We start from the raw sequence: 23,336 nt of genomic DNA, 5'->3' as shown, positions 1-23,336 counted from the left end.
GGCATCTGAGGGCCTGACTGTAGATTATAGTTTTGTATGTGCCAACTGCTGGTCTTGTGGACATAAATACGGTAGTTGGTGGGTTTTTTATATAGTGGTTTGTTGGGTGTTATTTCAGTTGTAGATTGTGGTATCTAGAAAGTTAGTGTAGGAGACAGTTTGATTGGGGGGCAATAGTTGTTAAATCTGCACTGGAAGTTAATAAATGAGTCCAGGTATTCAGTCTAGATGATGAAAATGTCATGTGTATCACAGGTAGAGTACAGGTTTGGTGGTGTAGTCTTCTAAAAAGTCCTCCTCCAAGTGGCTTGTGAAGAGGTTGGTATATGCAGGGGCCATCTTTGCACCCATAGTTATGCCAATAGTTTGGAGGAAGTGCCGCTTGTAGAAAGTGAAGTTGCTGTGGGTGAGGATGAAGTGGATGATTTGTGCAGCGTGTTGTTGCAAGTCTGAATGTAGTCCATGTTCTTGAAAGTATTTAAAGCAGGCAGCTGTGTCTTCATGGCATGGGATGTTAGTGTACAGGCTGGTGACATCCATGGTTGCTGCCTCTCGTATAAACAAGAATGTGATTCAGTCGCAAGCTATACTGGTTTAAAAGTAAGCAGTTCACAGATAACCTGTGAGCTAAAATGTGTTTTCCTAGAATACTTTAGAATAGTAGGAGGTATAGACAGCCATAACAATTGTACCGATACCAAAGTATTGATACAAGCTGTTATGATCTGATTTATGTCTGCATGATTTTGTAACCGTGCAAGTGGAACAAAAGCCTTACAACTTTAATCCTGCTTCCCTCAGGATCGAAGTTGGGCTGATTTAAGTATCACTGCAGGATAACAAACTTGGACCATGATAGCTAATGTCTACTTCTGAGCAGCAACTCTTTCTCTACCTTTAATGTGGTTACAAGGTACATTTGTCTGTACCCTGGTACATTTGTAGAAATCAGAAGTAGTTTGAAAACGAATTTCAAACTGGAAAAGAGGTGAAATTCATTAGATAATTTTACTGTCAAACCTACCAGCCTGAAGGCTGCTTTTTACAAAAAGGCTCCTGGTTTCACTCCTGGTTAAGTACTTGAAACTTAGTAATGCATTTTTACCCCAAAAGTATCAGGAAGATCAGCTTGTTTAAAGAAATAAAATTTGAGATTGATAGAACAAAGCAAAGTGATTTAAATCACCAAACAGGAAATCTGGATTTAAATAATGTATTTTGGTCTTGTTTTGCATTTTTTTTTGCCTTAGAAAAGTCTTACTAAGCATTAAAACATGGATTTGCAACCAAATGCGGGCTCTACACAAATTTGGACTTCATTTTTGCTAACTAGAAGGATATGCTATACCTACACATGCTGAGGCTTCTCCATTTAAGTGCATGGCCTTGGCCATGGAATTAGCCTTGGGTTATACACTAACCTGGAGTAGACAGTTATCTGAACATGATGATCAGTGCTCATGAACTACATGCACCTTTCTTGCTAAACTTTTGCCTTTCATTTAGGTTCATTACCTTGTTTCTCAAGAGCATGTTTTACCTCTCATAGCAGTCTTGAAGTTGACAGGGCCTCATTGGTTCAGGGTGCTTATAAAAGCCTTGAAATTGAGGCTTTCAGTCAGTTTAATCAGTTATGCACTTAAGTGGAGCAATTTAGATTGCAAAATAGGCAGTGGGACTGAAGAGTGAAAGAAACATTAAAAAACAGGGTACTTATTCAGTTCTTGAGCTTAACTAAGAGGCCAGTAACCAGTGTTTGTTGATAGAATGTGGAGGTGTTTAGCTCTTGATTTTTTATTTTTTTTTTGTTACAGAAGTCTAAAAGTTTGTCTTTTTATTTTAAAGACAATGATTATAGTTTAGGAGATTACAAAATCAGGAGATCAGATGTATCCTCAGCTAAAAAAGAAAGTTTCTGATTGAGTTGGTATCTCAGTAGAGGCCTGAGAGCATTGCAGTAACTCTTTTTTGCCTGGGTAGATTAATGAAAATATGCAGGAAATGTTCCAAACAGGGGCATTCAAAGAAACCTTTCAAGAAGAAGGTAATGTCCTAACTCTTAGAAACAGCATATCTCAATGGAATCACCACCCACTTGTTATCCAGCTTCATAGAAGGAAACTAGGTCTGGAGGAAGATATGTAGGTTGGTTAAATATGACTGGGAGTCAAGAGAACTGGGTTTTGTGTCCGTCTCTGCCACTGGCTGGCCCAAGAGCACAGCTTCTTTTCCTTGATTTGGTTTCCTTAATTGTAAAGCAAAAAAAATATTTATTTTTTCATAGGGAAGTTGTAAAGCTAGAGGCCTTGCTGTCCTTGACCTGATGCTCACAACCAGGAATAGTTGATGGGGAATGTAGTAGTGGATGGCAACTTGAGCAGCAGTGACCGTGAGATGATTTAGTTCAGGATGCTGAGGAAAGGTAGGATGGAGAGAAGCAAAGTAAGGACCCTGGACTTCAGAAAAGCAGACTTCAACTCACTCAGGAAACTCATGGGCAGGATCCCCTGGGAAGCCAGTCTGAAGGGGAGAGGAGTCCAGGAGAGCTGGTTGTACTTTAATGTAGGAACAAACCATCCCAATGTGCAGGAAGACTAGCAGGGAACTCTTCAGTAAACTAAGTCTCAAAAAGGAAGCTTATAAGAAGTGGAAACTTGGACAAATAAATAGGGAGGAGTAGAAAAGCATTGCTCGAGCATGCAGGGATGAAGTCAGGAAGACCAAAGTGCAACTGGAGTTGCAGATAGCAAGGGATGTGAAGGGTAACAAGAAGGGTTTTTACAAGTATGTTGGTAACAAGACAAGGATCAGGGAAAGTGTGGATCCCTTATTGAACGGGGGAGGCAACCTTGTGACAGAGGATGCAGAAAAGGCTGAAGTGCTCAATGCCGCCTTCTCAGTCTTCACAGGCAAGGTCAGCTCCCAGACTACTGCACCAGGCAGCATAGTTTGGGGAGGAGAGGAGCAGCCAACAGTGGCAAAAGAACAAGTTAGAGACTATTTAGAGAAGCTGAACATATAGAAGTCCACAGGGCCAGATGGGATGCACCCGAGGGTGCTGAGGGGGTTGGCTGATGAGATTGCAGAGCCATTGGCCATCGTCTTTGAAAACTCATGGTGATCAGGAGAGGTCCTGGATGTTTGGAAAAAGGTGCCCATATTTAAGAAAGGGAAAATGGAGGATCTAAGGAACTACAGACCAGTTAGCCTCACCTCAGTTTCTAGAAAAAATCATGGAGCAGATCCTCAAGGAATCCATTTCTAAGCATTTGCAGGAGAAGAAGCTGATTAGGAACAGTCGGCATAGATTCACCAGGGGCAAGTCAGGCCTGACCTACCTGATTGCCTTCTATGATGAGATGACTGGATTCAGGGAGCCCAGTGGATGTGGTGTACGTTGATTTTAGCAAGGCTTTTGATCTGGTCTCCAACAACATTCTCGCAGGAAAGCTAAGGAACTGTGGGCTGGATGAATGGACTGTGAGGTGGCTGAATCATCGGGCTTAGAGAGTAGTAATCAATGGCCTGATGTCTAGTTGGCAGCTGGTATCCAGTGGAATACCCCAGGGGTTGGTCCTGGGGCTGGTTTGATTCAATGTCTTCATCACTGCCCTGGAAGATGGCACAGAGTGCACCCTCAGCAAGGTGGCAGATGACACCAAGCTGCGGGGAGTAGTAGCTATACTGGAGGGAAGGGCTAGGATTCAGAGTGACTTAGACAAAGGATTGGGCCAAAAGAAATCTCATGAGGTTCAACAAGGACAAATGCAAAGTCCTGCACTGAGGACGGAAGAATCCCATGCACCAGGACATGACTGGCTGGGCAGCAGCTCTACAGAAAAGGACCTGAGGGTACAGTGGACAATAAGCTGAACATGAGCCAGTGGTGTGGCCTTGTTGCCAAGAAGGCTAACAGCATCCTGGGCTGCATTAGTAGGCATGTTGCCAGCAAATCAAGGGAAATGATGATTCCCCTCTATTCAGCACTGGTGAGGCCACATCCAGAGTACTGTGTTCAGTTTTGGGGCCCCCACTACAGAAAGGATGTGGACAAATTGGAGAGAGCCCAGCAGAGGGCAACCCAAATGGTTTGGGGGCTGGGGCACATGACTTTTGAGGAGTGGCTGAGGGAACGGCTTATTTAGTCTAGAGAAGACAAGACTGACAGGGGATTTAATAGCAGCCTTCAGCTACCTGAAGGGGGTTTCCAAAGAGGATGGAGCTAGACTGATCTCAGTGGTGGCAGAAGACAGAAGAAGGAGCAATGGGCTCAAGTTGCAGCAAGAGAAGTTTAGGATGACCTGGGTGGGGATGGTCCTGCTTTGAACAGTGGGTTGGACTAGATGTGACCTCCTGAGGTCCCTTCTAACCCTAATTTTCTATGATTCTAAGGCATAAACCATCAGTGTTTGACCTTCTCCAAACTGTAGAGATGGGCATTATAGAACTGGATAGTCAGAAATTATGTTATAGATGCATTCAATTTTAAACAGAATCTCTACACTGTATTACCAAAAAATAAAATAACGTTTTTTCTTTCTCTCACTTGCAGGGTATGGCATTTACACTAAAGGAACGACAAATGCTTGGGCTCCAAGGACTTTTACCTCCTAAAATAGAGACACAAGACATTCAAGCCTTACGCTTCCATAAGAATTTGGCAAAAATGAGTGACCCCTTGGAAAAGTAAGAATTAAACAGAATTTTCTTACCTTTTTGTAGTCTAAATTTAAAGCACTTGGAGAAAACATTTCATTAAAATGGATTGTTTAAATCCAGAGAGCTTTCTAATTATTTCCCATTTTACATTGAGGAGTTGTGGTGCTAAATAGGTTTTGTGTTTTTTTTAAAGAACAGTGTTTGTTGTGCGCCATGATTATGAGGCAATATGGAAAGTAATACATGCAGATCAAAATCTGACTTACTCCTGTTCATGGTCCGTGTCTTGAGGGAGATAGCTGTTGCGTTTTTAGTGGCATTTTTTACATATATTTGAAGTCTATAATGTGACCGGTTCTTAGACTCTAGTACATACATTTTTGGAGTTTGAAGAAATTCCTTGAAAAATCTGAGGAAGAAAAAAAATTAGAACATTTAAATCAGAAAGGAAAGATAAAGTGTTTTAATTGCATCAGAGATGTTGGCTTATATGTAGAGGGAAGTAAGAGTTGTTTTAATACTCCAGAGGCAGTTGATTAATTCTTTGATCTCTCTTATTTTGAACCTGTTCACCTAGAAAATGTTAAGAGATTTTAATTTTTTAAGGGATGTTTCTCTTGTTTAGAATAGCATGTTATTTTTATCATATTGGTCATCACTGGCAGCCATTGGTCTTGGGAGATTATGAACATTGTGCCTTTGGTGGGTTACCAGGTACTACCTCATATTGGTATTGGCTTTTATTAGGATACAGTGCCCTAGGAACTAGTGAAAAATCTGAGTGATTTGGGCGTTGCCGTTCATTTACGTTAAGGACCAAATCAAGGTTCCTGTTGCAGTTGAAATATAACAGAAGTGGGGATTTGTACCAGCATTGCATAGCCTGATGGGATGAAACAATGGAATAGTTGCCATTAGAGACTCATCCCAGACCACTGTAATGCAAACCAGTAATTCAGAATAAATCCCTAATGACAACTTGGGCTTCTAACGGATTAGCCAAAGATTCCAGAGTTGATTTTTATTATATTTAAAAAAAATTGTGATGCTTTCAGTATTAGACACCTGCAAGGATATAAAATACAAACAGTTGTGGCTGCCATTTGACATCAGAAGGCTACAAGATACCTGGAGCATATTACTACTTTTCTGTTCTTAACTGTGAACATAACAATTTTCATCATAAATCCTAAGCTTATTTTCAATCACTTTAAATAGCAAGAACCGAATGTAACTGGTGCTTAATTAAATGATTTCCCAAAGCTGATGTGCTGTTAAAGGTGATTATCTTTCTTGTGAGTAGTAATCTTGGGATTCCTTGATTTTTAGGCTTTTTTAATAAGGCCTTACATTGAGAAATTTTGAATACAGTATAACCTCATAAATCTGGATATCAAAAATCCGGAATTATCGAAAATTCAGCACTTTTTAAAACTACACTCCATCAGGGAGTAGCAGTGGCCAGTCCCAGAGCGACGGAGGGGGAAGCTTGCATGTGGCAACTGCTGCCGCTGTCCACTACCCCATGTCATTGCTCCACATGCGGCCACTGCTTCGGGACCGGCCGCTGCTACCCTGCCCTGCGACTCTGGGATCAGCCGCTGTTCCAGTTTCAGAAATCCAGAATTTTCACATTTCCAGCAGGTGCTCGGTCCCGAGCATGCAGGATTCATGAGGTTATACTGTAGTAGCCAGCTGTAACCAATGATAGAGAAATCTCAGGGCTATGTCCTAGCATAGTGTGGGTATCATTAATTTGTTAACTTACATTGACAGTGTATGCAAACGAAGCCAGTATTTTTATCTGGGCTTTGTAATAGTTTTTATTCTGTATTCTCCAGCCTACCTCATTTGTTTGAGGCCAGGTATGAATGAGGAAGGTAATGCCTGAACTACAAAGAAAAAGTAAACTCTAGACTGGTACACCATCAGACTGGTTTTGCCTTTGTATTTCTTGTTTTTAAATATATATTAATAGTGATAAAATTAATCTAATTTTTTTTTCCTGCTTGACTTCAGGTACATCTACATAATGGGAATCCAGGAGAGAAATGAGAAGCTGTTCTATAGGGTGTTACAAGATGATATTGAGAGATTAATGCCAATAGTATACACACCCACTGTAGGTCTAGCCTGCTCTCAATATGGACATATCTTTAGGAGACCAAAGTAAGGATAATATATTTATTTTTAATTAGTTGGGGATATTTTTATTTGTATGATAATTGTATTTCAGAATGTTTTGACACAACACTGTTGCGTGCAAACTTTGACCTATTGTGGATGAAGGGCTAGATCTGTGGCTGTAGCTGAGGACTACAGAGAGCAACTCAGCAGTAGTGCTGCAAAACCAGCAGAAAGCAGGCCTTTCCACTCCTCTGATCTGTGCTAGGTGGGGCCAATCCCTCAGTGCAACATGGAGCAGCTTAAAAACTGACATACTGTCTATGGGAGGTTGATGTGGCAGCAGAAACCAGGGAGCACTAATGACACCCCTGTTCTTTTAGTTATGCCCCTACACAGATAGTAGGGAAGGAGGAGGCACAGGAGGTGATACATCCAGTTTGCATTGATTTTTATACCCTCCCCTTCAGGGAATGGGGGGTCTATCATAGCTACTGAGACTGGCCTTAGGGCTTTTTTGCAGTTGTGATGAGATGAGTACTGACTGCATGGCTGTACCAGAATCCAAGCCGTATTGCAGTGTGAGGCTCCATTTATATTTTCGGTCTAAAGTGGTCTCTGGGTCACATAGACTTGATTGTATCTATAATACGGTGTATCTTTTAATATGCTTTTGTGGTAAACTCCTGCTATGAACATAAATTATTAGCAGTAATAATGTAGTGTTCAAAATCCAGTTTTGCAAAGGGGAAGTACTAACAAGCGTAAAAAGCATTTCCATTCTTCTATTTCAGGGGATTATTTATTTCTATCTCAGACAGAGGTCATATTAGGTCAATTGTGGACAACTGGCCAGAAAATGATGTCAAGGTACTAAGCCCGCAACAATCTTTATTTTCTGTTCCCTTTTCATTTCATCTCAGCTTCTTTCGAAACAGATGGTTTGACTGAGAGAACTGCAAGTGCGAACAAATGCATCCCTGGCAGTTGCTTGGCCATGACAGGGAAATGCAGCTTATGAAATGCAGTGCTATGCATCTGGATGTGCAGTGATATTTGTCTAAAGCCAAGTTTCTATTTAGACATCTGCAATATTCCTCTGCCAGTCATGATGATTACTTTTGTCCTGGCCTGTCTTTGATGAAGATTTTTGTCTTTTGTCTGGGGAGGGATTGGGACTTGTCTTTTCACATGCCCTTGTTGCTGTAAGTGGCCAGCAGTTGCCATAGTTTTAGGAATAGGGCATAGAACTGGGGGTTGGCATACTGGGCTCTTCATCCCTAAGTTGCAAACTTCCTGAATGATTGAGTACAACAGGTGGCCTCCGTGGCTGCTTTCCTATCTATGCGATAGAGATGAGGATGACAAATCTGCAGGAGTGCTGCAAGGCTGCATTCGTTAAAGTTACTTTGAAGTAGTATGAGATTTGTCCAATGAAAGGCCAGAGTGTATTTGAAATGGTGGTACTGAAAGGCTTGCTGGCTGTGTTGGGGCTTGCGTACATAGGCTGATAACTCAGATTAGCTATTTTGTGGTGGCTCCCTCTGTGGATACTTATTCCACACTGAATTTGGGCCATTTTGGAAGTTAGTTCATCTATACAGCAAAAAGGTCCTATCTGTAATAAAATAGTTAATTTTGCAGTTGGTTCCCCATATGGGCAAAGCCTGAATTCTTTTTTTCTTTTTAGTTTTCGTCTATGTAACTACAGTATTTTCAGTATTCAGAGTGATTCTTTTACTCAGTCCAGGTCAAGGGCAAGAGAAGACTGGATGTCAAAGTAATCTTGTGTATTTCTCCTTAGGTAAAATCAATGAGGGTTTAAGTGTTATCAATTCGCATAATAAATTCTTTGCAAGCTATTCTTGATTTGTCCTTATTCAAACAATCTGCACTTTGCTGGGAAATACTTGTGTAATGTTGCTTTAAGAGTTGTGTGTATGGGGATTACCAAGAAGTAACTTCATCCTTTTTATGGTTTAAGGCTGTTGTAGTAACCGATGGAGAGAGGATATTGGGCCTTGGAGATCTGGGTGTATATGGAATGGGGATTCCTGTAGGAAAGCTGTGTTTATATACCGCATGCGCTGGGATACGGCCAGATAAATGCCTTCCTGTGTGTATTGACGTTGGAACTGATAATCCAGTAAGTAAGATACTCTTGCCATAAAGTAATGCCTTCAGTTGTTTGTTGTGTTATCAAGTACGATAAGATGTTGCTGGTTTGAATGAGTACTCGCTCTGTTTTAAAATGAAACTGAATTACTTTGTGAAATGTTAAACGGTACTGACAACACTGGAAGCAGAGAAGTAACATCGGAGAACCCCAGCTCCCTGTCCAAAGTAAAATGGCACATGTGGGCTGCTGTCTGCACGCTGGTCAACTGCAAAACAATGGAAAAAGAAGGCTTGTGGGGGTTTTTTTGTTTGTTTTTAAGATGCTGGATGAGCAGAACTGGCTTTGTTACCTTGAATGTTGATTTGTGCTTCTGTAAGGGAGCTTTCAAAGACTTCTCTTCTTCCATTTTTTATTGCCAGTTGCTATCAGCTAAACTTCATAATGGTCTCCTGTCTGTATCTTTAGGTGCGTACCGTAGTTTTCCTAGTGGCACATGGTTATATACGAGAGACGGGGATGTTTGCAACACCTGTCACTAAGAAAGCTCAGTTTTTCCTGTTCATAAGACCCAGTGTTATAACTTTGCCAGACATTAATATTTAGGCTGAAAATTTCTGTGCTGGGTGTCTGCCCCTAAGCTTGAGGGGATAGGATTGGGTAGGTGAGGGGAATGGGTTTGGGACAGGAAGCCAGTTGAGGAGGTGGAGCAGACGGGAGTCAAACCAAAAGGAAATGGGGAAAAGGTCTGCATTCTCCCCAGGGGGGCAGATTCCTCTCCATAGGCTGGACTGAACCCCAAGGTACTTGCCTCTCAATGTTCCTCCTGTGTTAGCAGATAATTGTGTGAAACCTATTGGAAAAGTGTCTCATCTCCTTCTTACATTTGTCCTCATGGAGGCTAATTAGCTCCACCCCAGCCATTTTTCCATTAGCTGAATGGAGAGGGTCTGTATGGAGGGTCAAAACGTTCCAGCTCTGTTGATCCATGTGGATGACAAATTGATGGCTCAGGATGGGCATTTTTTCCCTTAGTTCATTTTTAAAGTCTAAGAAACCAAAAGTAAAGCTTTTCCCTTAAAAGAACAATATAGAGGTTGCAAAGTCAGGTTCCCAAACTAAGGAACAATATGAGTGTTCTGTGCAGTCTTAATTCGGCTCGCTTGTGTGGACGCATTAGAGAATGGTCTTGATTGCATGATGCCATGCAATTTTTTTCCATATGATGCCACTCATTGCACAGATCAGAGAAGCTCTCAGGATGAATCAGGCTTGTGTAGTGCTTGAAAGCCTGGCCCCCTTTGCAGGAGTTGGTAGGTTTGGATTGAATGAGGCAGAGAACTGCAAGATGAAAACCCCTGCCACCAAAACCAAGTCTCTTGGCTCAGGCGGTTATGCACTGCCCTAGACAACTGGATTTTACCTATGCCTCTGCCATAGATTGCCTGCGTGCTGTAGGCAAGTCACTTAAGCCTAATTTCATAGATTGTGTCCTTATTTTATGCCTGATTTAAGGCCCTTTGATTTGATTTACAGATGTTCTCAGAACATGGACCTGCAACTGAAGTCCATGGGAGCTGTCAGGTTCTAGCCATCCCAAATTGGATGCCCAGATTACTGGTTTCTTTTGACCTAAATCTCTCTGCACCTTAGGTTGTCAGCTGTAACATGGAGATAATGCTCACATAGCTTACTGGTCTATTGTGAAAAAAGTCATTAGCGTTTGTGTGGGACTCATGTACTGTGGTTATGAGAATAATAGAAAACCCACTGAGGAAATGAAAGCTTCTCTCTTCAGAGCAGGATTTGAATAGCTGCAATAAATGAGGTGTGGAACTGCGCACTGGACAAGGAGAGAACAGAATATTGAAGAGCTGCTCCTTCAGCAAGCCCCATCCCTCCTGTGCACTGTGTCTGCGGTTAAAATAGTCCAGGGCAGTGTAATTAAAAGCTAAATTGCAATACAGATGGAGAAGGGGGCTTTATTAAGATTGTATAGGCAACTGGGAATATTGCACTTTTGAATTTTTGAGTGCTTGACTTTGCAGCTGTGATAATGTGCCTTTAACATAGGTTAACACTTTTTGTGTGTGATACTAGGCCTCTGGTAGTCATTATATTTATTGCGCATTATATGAGAGTATTATGTATCAAATCATAATATGCCAGGTGTTAAACCAGATTATCCTTGGTTCAGCCATAGGGAACAGCACTGAACAGTGACTTAATAATTTTCGATGTGTGGCCAGCTGGCATGGTACAGTTTGTGGCACGGTACTTTCCTCTAACACGTGACAAATATGTTGTCTTCCAGGAGCCTTGCCCTGGAGATGTGACCCAACAGGGTCAGGGTCTCCTTGTGCTACCCACTACATAAACTTACCAGTAGTCTCTTTTCTTGTCCTAAAGGTTCTGCAAACTTTCTAGTTTCATACTGCTAGATTTTGAAGAAGGTGGTTTCTTTATAGGAAATGGCATATAATGCACCTATGCCTTAATTTATAATTAAATGTTGATACAAGTTGTATTTAACTGCTAATGACTCCAAAGGAGGAGAATTTAAGGCTGCTGAAAAATCTCTCCTAATCGTTTGGAAGGAGATTTTCAAAGGCACAGGTAGGGGCTACAAGGTGCTTGTGCTTTTGAAGGCTGGGGCGACTTTCCAGAATACTTCAATTCCAGATTCACTTTTTAGAAGAGAAGAGGATTTATCCCATCTTTCTCTGTGTTTCACCTTAGCCAGTGTCTCAATAGTCTTCACTCCTCCATGAGACTTTTCTCATAAATGCTCCCAGTAGACTTGAGCACGACTGCTTTTCATGTTCAGTCGTCATAAACATCTCCTTGCGAGTCTGCCACTTCTCTAGCCGACAGATCAAATCCAGATAGCAGTCGTGCTAAATTTGCCCTCTGTTGGTTATTGCCTTCTAATTATAGGTGGGCCATGGTTGCTTTCTTCTTTAATCTTCCTAACCTGCCAAATATTGAGTAACCTGCCACTGTATCCACAATCAGCTGTGGAAAATATTCCTGAAATGTAATTCATGTATTTGTTTTGTACACACAGTCTCTTCTTGCCTGTCTTTGTCCTTTGCACAGTATAGAAGATATTCCAGAGACTCTGTTAATACTATTTTTTCTCACAATAAGCTTCATTGACCAGGTCAGTAATTTCCATCTACACAGCAGACAAAGGGAGGAGAGACCCCTTTCTTTTAGGTGGCTATGGACAGCAGCTCATTAGTTTAACTTCACTTTATTTTTTTGGCAAGGGAAAAAATGTTTCTGCTTCACTGAGGCTGTTCTGGGAGGAGCTGTTTCTAGCAGGTACTCAGCATCCGAATCTGTCTGCGGAGCAACTCCTGTCTGTGGCCATTGCAAACTCCTGTAGATGCAGAACACACTCCCAGAAGGCAGCTTCAGTCCGCACAAATGTCTGAATGTGTTTTTGTCAACAGAAATTAAACAATGAAATTATTCAAAGAAGGGAGCGTAGCTAAAATTCATTGCAAACAATGTTAGCTTTAGGTTGCTTGGAACTTTGGAGAAGTGCATATAGAGTCAATGGTTTCATTGTGCTGCTGTCTTTTTTTTTTATAGGTATTATTAAAAGATCCATTTTATATGGGCCTGTATCAAAAAAGAGACCGCTCACAATTTTATGATGATCTGATTGATGAATTTATGGAAGCCATTGTAGACAGGTACGTTGTTTAATTAACTGTGCAAAAGCTCATCTCATATAGTGGGTAATAGATACCATCAAATTACTTCCATTTTAAAGTAATTTAGGGAGGGAGTTTTAGCCTGTAACTCAGGAAATATGAGCCCTATTCCTGACTCCAACACTGATTTTTCTTTGTGATTTGGAGCAATGTCAGTTGTCCCCTGTGTGGACATGCAGAGGACAGAGATGGCATTAAACTATTTCCAGAATGAACAGCACAGGACTGCTTTTGCCTCTAAGCAGATTTGTGTAAATATGGGATGTTGTGTTTTTGTTTTTTAAAGCATTTGTGGTTTTGCAAGTTGATAAAATATTTTGCTGTGCTCTTCAGATATGGCCAGAACACGCTTATTCAGTTTGAAGACTTTGGGAACCATAATGCTTTCCGGTTTTTGAGAAAATATAGAGAGAAATATTGTACCTTCAATGACGATATTCAGGGTAAATTTTTCAATTTTTGACCCCTTTAATATGTTTATAAAAACATTCTGCAAAATATGTTCAGTTATTTAAATTTTTTCAGTTTCACTGAAATAGTTATTTCTTTTTTGTAGGGACAGCCTCAGTGGCTTTAGCAGGGCTGCTGGCTGCACAGAAGGTTACTGGTAAAGCAATCACAGAGCACAAAGTTTTGTTTCTTGGAGCAGGAGAGGTGAGTTCTTCAATAAGCTAAAAGTTTGTGGAACTGCAGAACACAACTCGCATGAATACTGCCTCCCTTCTCTGAAGCTGGCATGTGTGAGGCCTACTGATTAATACCAACTTAAAGAAAATACTTGCTTACAAAAAACGTATTTAGTTTAAACTCTGGGCTTCAAGTGCATAAGTTGCTAATTTTCAAGAGCCAAGTATGTTGACCCCATAAAGCAAGATGAAGGGTTGGTTTTAGTCCCAAAAATTTTTTTTGTAAAGAAGAGAGACAGAAAAAAAGAAATATCCATTTTTACTGGATTCAGGAGGAAATGTATCATGTACATTAAGATGAAGCAGTGATCAGCTGGCAGCCAAGGATGAGACTGAAATGATGTTGGTAGGAAAAAGAAGAGAGAACCACTGTGGGTCTGTTTTTTGTTAACAGTCTAAATCTAAAAGATTTTTTGTTAACATCGTATTAAAAAATCCAGAGTTTTATTTTCAGTTATTTGGTCCTTTATCTATCAGGCTGCCCTGGGAATTGCAAACCTCATTGTTATGGCTATGATGGAAAATGGCCTTTCTGCAGAGGAAGCGCATGAGAAAATATGGATGTTTGATAAATTTGGCTTATTAGTTCAGGTAAGGGTCTGCCTGGCCTTTGGAAAAACACAAAGCACATTACCATTCTTTCCCATTTCCTTCTCACAGTCCGAATTGATTTCAATCTTTAGGGCCGAGAACAAAAGGTAGATTCCAATCAAGAATCGTTTACACACCGAGCACCCAATCGGGTGCCAAAGACATTTGAGGATGCAGTGAATATACTTCAGCCTTCAGCTATTATCGGTGAGTGAATTGTATAGTACCCTGTTAATCTGATGTTGCGGCCAGTTTGCCAAGTGCTGCTTTTACTTTGGCCACAGTGTAAATATGGAGCTTTATCCCACAGAAGTCACTGGTGTTATCTTGCGATTGTGATGATATAAGTGACAACAGAATTTGGTCCAGGCTGTTTAAAAATGCATGGAAATTTGGGACAATGCATATCATGGGTAATACACACAGGCCCAGATCCTTAGTGATGTCTGAGAGTTTCATTTTGCAACCCACGGACTGCTCACTCTTATAGATTCATAGATGTTAGGGTCGGAAGGGACCTCAATAGATCATCGAGTCCGACCCCCTGCATAAGCAGGAAAGAGTGCTGGGTCTAGATGACCCCAGCTAGATACTCATCTAACCTCCTCTTGAAGACCCCCAGGGTAGGGGAGAGCACCACCTCCCTTGGGAGCCCGTTCCAGACCTTGGCCACTCGAACTGTGAAGAAGTTCTTCCTAATGTCCAATCTAAATCTGCTTTCTGCTAGCTTGTGGCCATTGTTTCTTGTAACCCCCGGGGGCGCCTTGGTGAATAAATACTCACCAATTCCCTTCTGTGTCCCCGTGATGAACTTAAAGGCAGCCACAAGGTCGCCTCTCAACCTTCTCTTGCGGAGGCTGAAAAGGTCCAGTTTCTCTAGTCTCTCCTCGTAGGGCTTGGTCTGCAGGCCCTTGGCCATACGAGTTGCCCTTCTCTGGACCCTCTCCAGGTTATCCGCATCCTTCTTGAAGTGCGGCGCCCAGAATTGCACGCAGTACTCCAACTGCGGTCTGACCAGCGCCCTATAGAGGGGAAGTATCACCTCCTTGGACCTATTCATCATGCATCTGCTGATGCACAATAAAGTGCCATTGGCTTTTCTGATGGCTTCGTCACACTGCCAGCTCATGTTCATCTTGGAGTCCGCTAGGACTCCAAGATTCCTTTCCACCTCTGTGCCACCCAGCAGGTCATTCCTAGGCTGTAGGTGTGCTGGACATTTTTCCTCCCTAGGTGCAGCACTTTGCATTTCTCCTTGTTGAACTGCATCCTGTTGTTTTCTGCCCACTTGTCCAACCTATCCAGGTCTGCCTGCAGCTGTTCCCTGCCCTCCGGCGTGTCCACTTCTCCCCATAGCTTTGTGTCATCTGCAAACTTGGACAGAGTACATTTCACTCCCTCGTCCAAGTCGCTGATGAAGACATTAAAGAGTATTGGTCCAAGGACCGAGCCCTGCGGGACCCCACTGCCCACACCTTTCCAGGTCGAGACCGACCCATCCACCACGACTCTTTGGGTGCGACCCTCTAGCCAATTCGCCACCCACCGGACTGTGCAGTCATCCACATCACAGCCTCTTAGCTTGTTCACCAGTATGGGGTGGGATACCGTATCGAAGGCCTTCCTGAAGTCTAAGTATATGACATCCACCCCTCCTCCTGTGTCCAGGCGTTTCGTAACCTGGTCATAGAAAGAGACTAGATTGGTCAGGCATGATCTGCCCGCAACAAACCCGTGCTGGTTTCCCCTGGTCTTGAGCTTTCTGGTTGACAGGCCTAACTTTAGACTTCTCTGAGTTGCACTGATGGCCAAGAGCCCCAAGTACCTGATATTGCACTGAGGATCAGTGAGGAATAGGCAAGGCCTAGCCATACAGCTTTTCCCAGTCACATCTACGCTAGCAACAGTGAGAGATGATGCTACGGTTACAGTATGTTCCCCCTGCATTGGAGTGATATTTTTTCAGTGGTTGGATACATTGACTTTAGAGGCAGCACCATTAGCAGGCTCATTATATCCTGTGAGCACAAATGGGTCTGTATGTATGTGTTAATTATTATCCTTAGTAGTTACCGCTACAGTTACGGCTACCAAATATTTCTATTATAAATCCATGTTTTCCCTTGCACATAACTTTTTGTGGGTGGGGGAAAGTTTTAGGATGAAGTCTCTGAGTTGGGAAGTATGCACTCAGTTTTATGGAACTGTGCCTGTCTCATTACATGGAAAAGGTTAGTTAGCTGTTTTAGAGAGAGAAAATGATGAGAGCAGTGAAGTCCCTTGTTAGGGCCACCTTTTCCCATATAAACAAAAAAGTCTTAGCTCTGAAAATGCAGTCATGGCATAGAAGTAGTTTTCCTCTTCTGTAGTGTCTTTCCTAGGTTTGAATAATCCAATCTTAAAGTTTTAGAAAATGATTCAAATGAGAAATGGAAAAGACTCTCAGGGTCAAAGATTGTGTCCTACAGTGTATTTTCTAGAAACTGTTATTTTAACGAGCAATGTATATTTGTTCAAACTGTTCTGTTTCCCTGCGTGTGACTGACCATCTTAAAGTAGATCACAAATAAACGTAGAAAATGGGAAGTTCTTGCAACTCTTCTTTGTGTTTATATACATGATTATTTAATCGTACCTTTCTATTTTTTTTCCAGGTGTTGCAGGTGCAGGTCGGCTTTTCTCTCCTGACGTGATCAAAGCAATGGGTTCCATCAATGAAAGACCTATAATATTTGCACTGAGTAACCCTACGGTGAAAGCTGAATGCACTGCTGAAGATGCCTATACATTAACAGAGGTACATAAGGATTAAAAATGTCAGTGCACAAACATTGTTCACTGGGTGCTAAAACACATATACTTTAAGCTGATATGTCTTCAGATAAAGAATGAAGTTCCTTCTCATTGGGTGCATCTACACGTTCATTAATGCGCAGTAGTTGCTTAATGAAGTACTAACTAAATGCTTAGTAACTACAGTTACTGTGCAGTAGTGCCAGTGCACATTTTTTTTTTGACGCTTACTGTGCAGTAGCCTCATAACACTGCACGGTAGGCTTTTAGCACAATTTTTTATCAGCACGCTACCACGCAGTGTTATTAGGCTTCTGTGCAATTAGTCTTGTGTGGATGCACCCATTGTCTTTAGTTTCTGATGCATTTTGGTTTTTTACATTATTTGAGAAGCAACTTTGATTTCAAATGATTACTTTTGGCAGCTGATTACTTCATAATGAGGTCTAAATCTTGTTTCTGTTTGGCAACAGTATTGAAAAGAGTAGTCATTGGGTACTGAGGGCAATGTGCATGTCAACCTCAAATGACTTCTTTTTCTGACACTTCTTATGTTTTGTTTTTAAAGAAACATTTTTTTATATTAGGGTCATAACAAAAAACAGTTACGACCTAGAAATAGCTAATTAAACCTGGCACTTATTTACCTAACATTAAATTAAGTCATCTGAGCAGGGAATGTGATCGTATTTGAGTTGCTTACAGCCCAAGGCTCATACTTGGCACTTGATATTGGGCATGGTACATATAGCTAAATATGAGAAGGCCTAATTTTTTATCTCTGCTCAGGATTTAAGCACCAGAGCATTTCTGTTGATTTCAGTGATGTTACTGTTGATTTATTCCAGCAAGTCTGAGTGGAGGTCCAGTAGTGGCTTTTATTAAAGTACATCCTTAAGTACATTCCACGCAATTTTTAAATAGTGTCTATATGGCTATAATAGATTCATAGACATTAGGGCTGGAAGGGACCTCGGAAGATCATCAAGTCCAGCCCCCCGCCCCAGGGGCAGGAAGTCAGCTGGGTCACAGGATCCCAGAGTTTTGCTCACTTTGCTGGATGCAGTATCACTTTGGTGGCTCGTATTCATCTTGTATCAATCATGACCCCCAAATCCCTTTTGGCCATGGTGCTAGCAAGTGTAGCACCGCCAAGCCTATAAGCATGCTGCGGATTTTTCTTCCCAAGGTGGAGTACCTTGCATTTTTCAGCGTTGAAGGCCATCAGGTTTTCATCTGCCCATTTTCCAAGTCTGTCAAGGTGGGCTTGGATTACCATCCTGTCCGCGATTGTGGACGCTTTACCCCAAAGTTCAAGGAGCTGAAGAAGGGCAAAAAGGATATGAACACAGAGGTTGAGCAGGGAAGCATAAGACAGAGGAAGAACTAGTCATATCATTTGCAAACTGACCTTCGAAGCGATTGATTCTTTCGTTTCACGGCACACTAGTTGCAATACACCATGCACGTGCTGCTGTCCCCAGGGCCAGCCTGAGGAGTTTGGAAAGGTGGAGTATTTCAAAGAATTGAATGACTCATGTCTGTAGAAGTGTGTTGGTAGGGAACTGTGGGTGCTTCCTGCTGCAGAAACATGTTTGTTGCAGTATTAGTGATCATTTCCAATGAGTGCTACTTTACATGTTAAGACTCTCTTCACAAGGAAAGGTCTAGGCAGTTTTTAATTTCCTCCCTGCCCACTGAAAGCTGTGATTCTGACTTATATTCAAGTTTTCCCATAATCAAGCATTCCCATGCATGTGCAATGCAGCTTGTGAAATATCTGAAGGAAATGAGTAGCTGTAACTGCGACTGTACTCCTTCAAATTATATTTTTCTAATATTCCTGCCTGTTTCTACTGTGCCCATTATTTCTTTAAAGCCTAGTTAATACAACTGGGTTACCCAAGATTTCATAGATGTCATAGACATTAGGACTGGAAGGGACCTCGTAAGACCATTGGGTCCACCCCTGAAGATCATCATCACTTTTAAACAGAGTCCTGCCTTCCAGCTTCTAAGAATTACAAAGGACTTTTCCTCTGTTAGTAAAATGCTTCAAAACCCCAAGTAAGTCAGATGACAAGGGGAATTGTAAATAAAAGTCTTTGACCTGTAATTAGCAGTTCTGTGCTTCCATTACCATCGGTCTCATGACTTGAAAAATGACATAATCCTGAACTTTCCAGTAAACCTAATGAGAGCGCCTGCATGTTAGAGGGTATGAGGAAACCACCAATGAACTCTTACTGCTTAATCTTTTTTTCCCCACTGGATAGCCCTTGAAAGAACATGGCTATACTTTGATGTCCTCTAGTGCTCTGCAAGTGTATTTTTTTTGTTTTTAAACTACAGCCTCTTTTGATGCTGGCCTCAAACACATAAATGCCCCTCAAAAATCCTTTACCATGGATATGTCTGTGCCAGATCGTTTAGCATGCATGGTAATATATTTTAAAAGTGAAACCGAGTTGGAACCTTAAATGTTGAATTTTTAATTTATTTTCATGATTTACTGTGGGACAATTTTGAGGTTTAAACTGGAGGAGGAATTGATTTGCACTCAGAATGCTTGGTTACTTTTTAATAGTTCATGGTAATTAAAAACAGTTTAATAACAAGAGAGGATAAGTTCTTTTTAGGGGTCTCAGTTCACCAAAATATTTATGCACTGACTGAGACGGCTACCAATCATGCCAACCAGTATTATTTCATCAGCTAATTATATTCCTTCTCCACATCCATCAAGCTGCCATGGAAATCCCAAGCCAATAGTGGAAGTGGCTGTCACTGAGTTCTGTGTTTGTGCAGCACCTAACACAATTGCACCCCGATCTAGGGCTAACTCCTGGACACTACTACAATATAAGACATTAAATAATAACATCTTTAAGCATAAGCGTGTGGTTAACTGCACTGAAGGCTTTGCTTTCCTAAAGATGCACATTTTATCAAAAGAGAAAATAACATCTTGAAAGCAAATAGAAATTTCCCATTCAATAGAAACTGTCATAATTTGACTTGTCTACTTACTTCATGATATTTATGAGTCGAAAGGCTTTTATGCTAATACTTGCATGCTGCTGGTTACCCCAGTGATTGAGGGAGGCCTCTGGTTTGGGGGGCTGTGGAAGTCTAGGGCTTTGGCTCAGTCAAGCACTTACACATGTGCACATTCCCATTCCTTTCAACAGGTCTATTAGCTCCTTAAAGCAGGCATGAGCTTGAGCACCTTTGCTGCCTGAATCATGGACTGTGATCTGTGGAGCTCAGAGCTGCTCTAATTGGTAATGATTTTATAGCCTGGAAAGCAGGTTTCGTCCAAGTTGGTTGCACAGCTGTGATCATTCCCTCTTGTTTAACAGGGACGCTGTTTGTTTGCCAGCGGCAGCCCATTTGAATGCGTGACTCTGAAGGATGGGAGGATCTTCAAACCAGGCCAGGGAAACAATGCCTATATTTTTCCAGGTAGTCTCTAGAATTCTCTACGTCTGCCTAATGATTGCTCTTTCAGCATTTCTTTTTCAGTGCTCTCTATTGGGTGTGTGGTTTCACAGTGGTCAGGGCTGTGTATACTAAAGTAAGAGACATTCCCAGTTCTGACAAGGTTATAGAAAGTGAGAAGAAACAAATAGAAAGTGTTAGGGATATGTGGCATGATAGGAGGACATGGTTACGTGGTCCAGTTAGTCACACAATGAGAATATTTCAGTTGAATTCTTTTAAGAAATGTAACCTCTCAAAACATGTTACTGAAGCCATGGCTTCCTAACAGCAAGTGACCTATGTACATTTTTGCTTTGGGGGAAAAAAAGGTTATATTTATTCCTCCACTTTGTTTTGTGCAAAAGAGGAATCAGCTGGTAATTTTTAAAACAAGCAGTACTCCCCCAGAAGTTGCATGTTCCACTATAATCCTGGGACAGCAGTGATGTGTCTTGTGTCTGAATATTTTAAGAGAATGTGTGAAGAGTGGCACTTCAGGAAAGAAAGTGCAACAGCTAATAGCAAGATAAGACTGCATGTTAAAAATGTTGTCATAGTATCAGTAGTGTCAAGAGAAGTAACTTTTGTTATTTGTTATTGTAGGGGTGGCCCTGGCAGTAGTCCTCAGTGGTGTTCGGCATATTAGTGATAAGGTCTTCCTGGAGGCTGCAAAAGTAAGTGTTTATATGTAGCAGATAATGGCTTTTAGAAGGTGAGGTCAAATGATGGCATGTCTCTATCCTCAATAGTGCAGGAATGGTAGAAAGATTTTCTTCCAGAACAGTTTTATAATGTAAAGTTGGGCTTTGATGAAACAGTTTTTTTCTGTGCAAAAAGTGTCTGCTGCTGCTGTAGCGAATCTGTTTTCCATCCAAAATCCAAATGCCCCAAACCTGAAACACTTCCATTTGCAAAAGCTGCTGCATTGTCTTGGGTTGGGAGATGTAGCTTGATAGCTCTATATCCTCATTCCTCCTCTGTGAACTAAGCTCACCAACTGGATCATCTCTTCTGTGATGCAGCTTGTCCAGGGACTGCCATGATACATTGCCTTTCCTCTCCAGAGGGGTCATCTAGACTGCATCATGGGAGATTCAGTTCATCCAGAGTCTGGTGCACAGAAAAAAGTGGGAAGATGAGATGCCCAAAGTACAGCTGCCCTGCAGCACGGTAGTGATTTTTCAAGCAGGAATATTTTCTTTTTAGGCTAAAATTATTTACTCAAATTTCCACCCAAAATTGATTTTTGATGAGGGAAGAGGAAATGAGAGAATGCATTTTTTTCAACCTGCTCCAGCACAACGTTCTCATCTCTCTTGACCCTACCGTGTTTTTCATCAGCCGTCCCATGGCTGTAGAAGCCTCTCTGCTCCACTTCACGGGAAAAGTCATCCATTAGGTGGGAGCTTGACATTATCAAAAGTTGTAGTTGGGGCTTTCTAGGGAGAACACCTGTGAGGCAGAATAAAGGGAAAAAGGAAAGAATGCCTCAAACACCCCCCCACAGGCCATGAAATATGGTGGTTCCTGTTGTTTTTTCATGTTGCAAAAAATTATGCATTTTGGAGGTGAGTGAGCAGATAGAGACCATATTCTGTGTGCCTTTGTCACAGCCAAACACTTGGGCCAGCCGTGCAGTAGCGTGCCTCCATTGTACCATATATATTTACTGGCACTTCAAGAAAGAAATATCTGACCTGTGCTTAAATGCTAAAAGACATAATCTGTCCTATCGGACACAGGCTGTGGAGTTCATCTCTCTGCTAGTTTTTGAGACTGTGCTTGACGTACCCCAGGTATTTTTAGTAGATGGTACTGTTGGGAAGGCTCAGACTTTTTCATTTTATTCTTCATTTTAGCATTTTGTTGACCTGAGTGAGGTCAGTAAATATATAATGTTTCTTTTTAATGCAGGCATTGACTGAGCAATTAACAGGTGAAGAACTTGCCCAAGGGAGACTTTACCCCCCACTTTCCAACATCAAAGAAGTTTCCATTTGCATTGCTGTTAAAGTAAGTGGGCAGAAAAGAAAGTGTCAATAAAAGGATTTTTTATCCTTCAACCTGGTTATAGGTTACTTCTTCAAACTTGGCTCCTTTCTTGTTGACTTTGTTCAGTTCCCAGGTCCCTTGGAAGGCCGTGGCCTTTCTCCATACAGGTTTGAATGGACTGGAATTTTTCTCTCTCTGCAACCACCCGTTGTAGCTCTATCCATAAAGCTCAGGGAACCATGTTTGAACTCGTGGGAATTTAGTACCCTCAAGAGGGAGCCACTAGCAATGAAATTAATTGCAGTACTGTACCAGCAGATGCATATATCAGGTCCCTGTTGGTTACAAAGGGAAAGGGTCCTTGTCTCCATTTCTCTCTTTGCCTTGATCATGCTGGCACAACAAAGCACAGGATTTACTCCTAAACTTCAAAATTAAAAGGGCAGTGCTTAGACCTGCTTACAAATTGTACCAACTTTTCAGATTCTTTTCATATCATAACCCCAAATGGATGGAAAACACTGCTAAAATCCTGTCTCTTCCAGACTCAGGCTTGGAGTTTGGTTGTAGTTGTTATGTATAGCAGTCTTTTCAGTTGGCCATATGAGCAGCTAAGGGCTTGAAATCTGCAAGAAGCAAACTTCTGCTTTATGCCATTCCAGAAGTGAAAAACAGCTGTGAATCCAGGTACCTGGCTGTGTTGCTTCACTGGGGTTGTACAAAGCATAAACTTAAAACAGACCTTCTCAGAGGGAAATCTAGTAATTTTAAAAAATGCATGTATAAATAACAGTGTTTTCTCCATACAAGAAGACTTATGTTAAGTGAAGCTGATTTTTTTAAGGATTAAAAACCTGTTGTAATCTTGCCTGTGGTTTTCTGTGTGTGTATTTAAATGAGCTCTTTGAGGTAGGAACATTTATTGGTGCATTTGTGCAACACTTTGCACAACATGTCCTAGTTCAGACTTCGGCCTCTAGACATGTCTTCAGGACAAATAATAAAATTGTCTATGGGCAAAGTGCTGCCAGAAGTGTGATGCAAATGCACTGAGAAAAATTTGAACAGAATGATTTTTCCCCTCTAATCTCTGATTCTAATAGTAATCGAAGGGATACTTGTGAGAGAAGTTTAAAAAATGAGAAGTGGCGTGTGTGCACGCACAAG

General features: G+C 41.5%; 1 protein-coding gene across 2 annotated transcripts in view; it reads left to right on the top strand.

Annotated features, from left to right (window-relative positions):
- The window catches only part of ME2 (malic enzyme 2), a 48,129-nt gene that overhangs the window by 19,167 nt on the left and 5,626 nt on the right, over positions 1–23,336 (top strand). For both annotated transcript variants that reach the window (XM_006264229.4, XM_019496012.2), the window contains exons 3-15: positions 4,553–4,686; positions 6,679–6,828; positions 7,578–7,653; positions 8,768–8,929; positions 12,500–12,603; positions 12,958–13,067; positions 13,181–13,278; positions 13,788–13,901; positions 13,994–14,108; positions 16,556–16,698; positions 20,057–20,159; positions 20,781–20,851; positions 22,092–22,190. In XM_006264229.4, coding sequence (XP_006264291.1) covers positions 4,553–4,686; positions 6,679–6,828; positions 7,578–7,653; positions 8,768–8,929; positions 12,500–12,603; positions 12,958–13,067; positions 13,181–13,278; positions 13,788–13,901; positions 13,994–14,108; positions 16,556–16,698; positions 20,057–20,159; positions 20,781–20,851; positions 22,092–22,190 — 1,479 coding nt within the window. The remainder of the gene's footprint in view (positions 1–4,552; positions 4,687–6,678; positions 6,829–7,577; positions 7,654–8,767; positions 8,930–12,499; positions 12,604–12,957; positions 13,068–13,180; positions 13,279–13,787; positions 13,902–13,993; positions 14,109–16,555; positions 16,699–20,056; positions 20,160–20,780; positions 20,852–22,091; positions 22,191–23,336) is intronic.

This window comes from Alligator mississippiensis, chromosome 3, assembly GCF_030867095.1.
Source record: "Alligator mississippiensis isolate rAllMis1 chromosome 3, rAllMis1, whole genome shotgun sequence".
NCBI classification, from domain to species: domain Eukaryota; kingdom Metazoa; phylum Chordata; order Crocodylia; family Alligatoridae; genus Alligator; species Alligator mississippiensis.
This window is presented reverse-complemented; position numbering and strand designations above follow the sequence as displayed.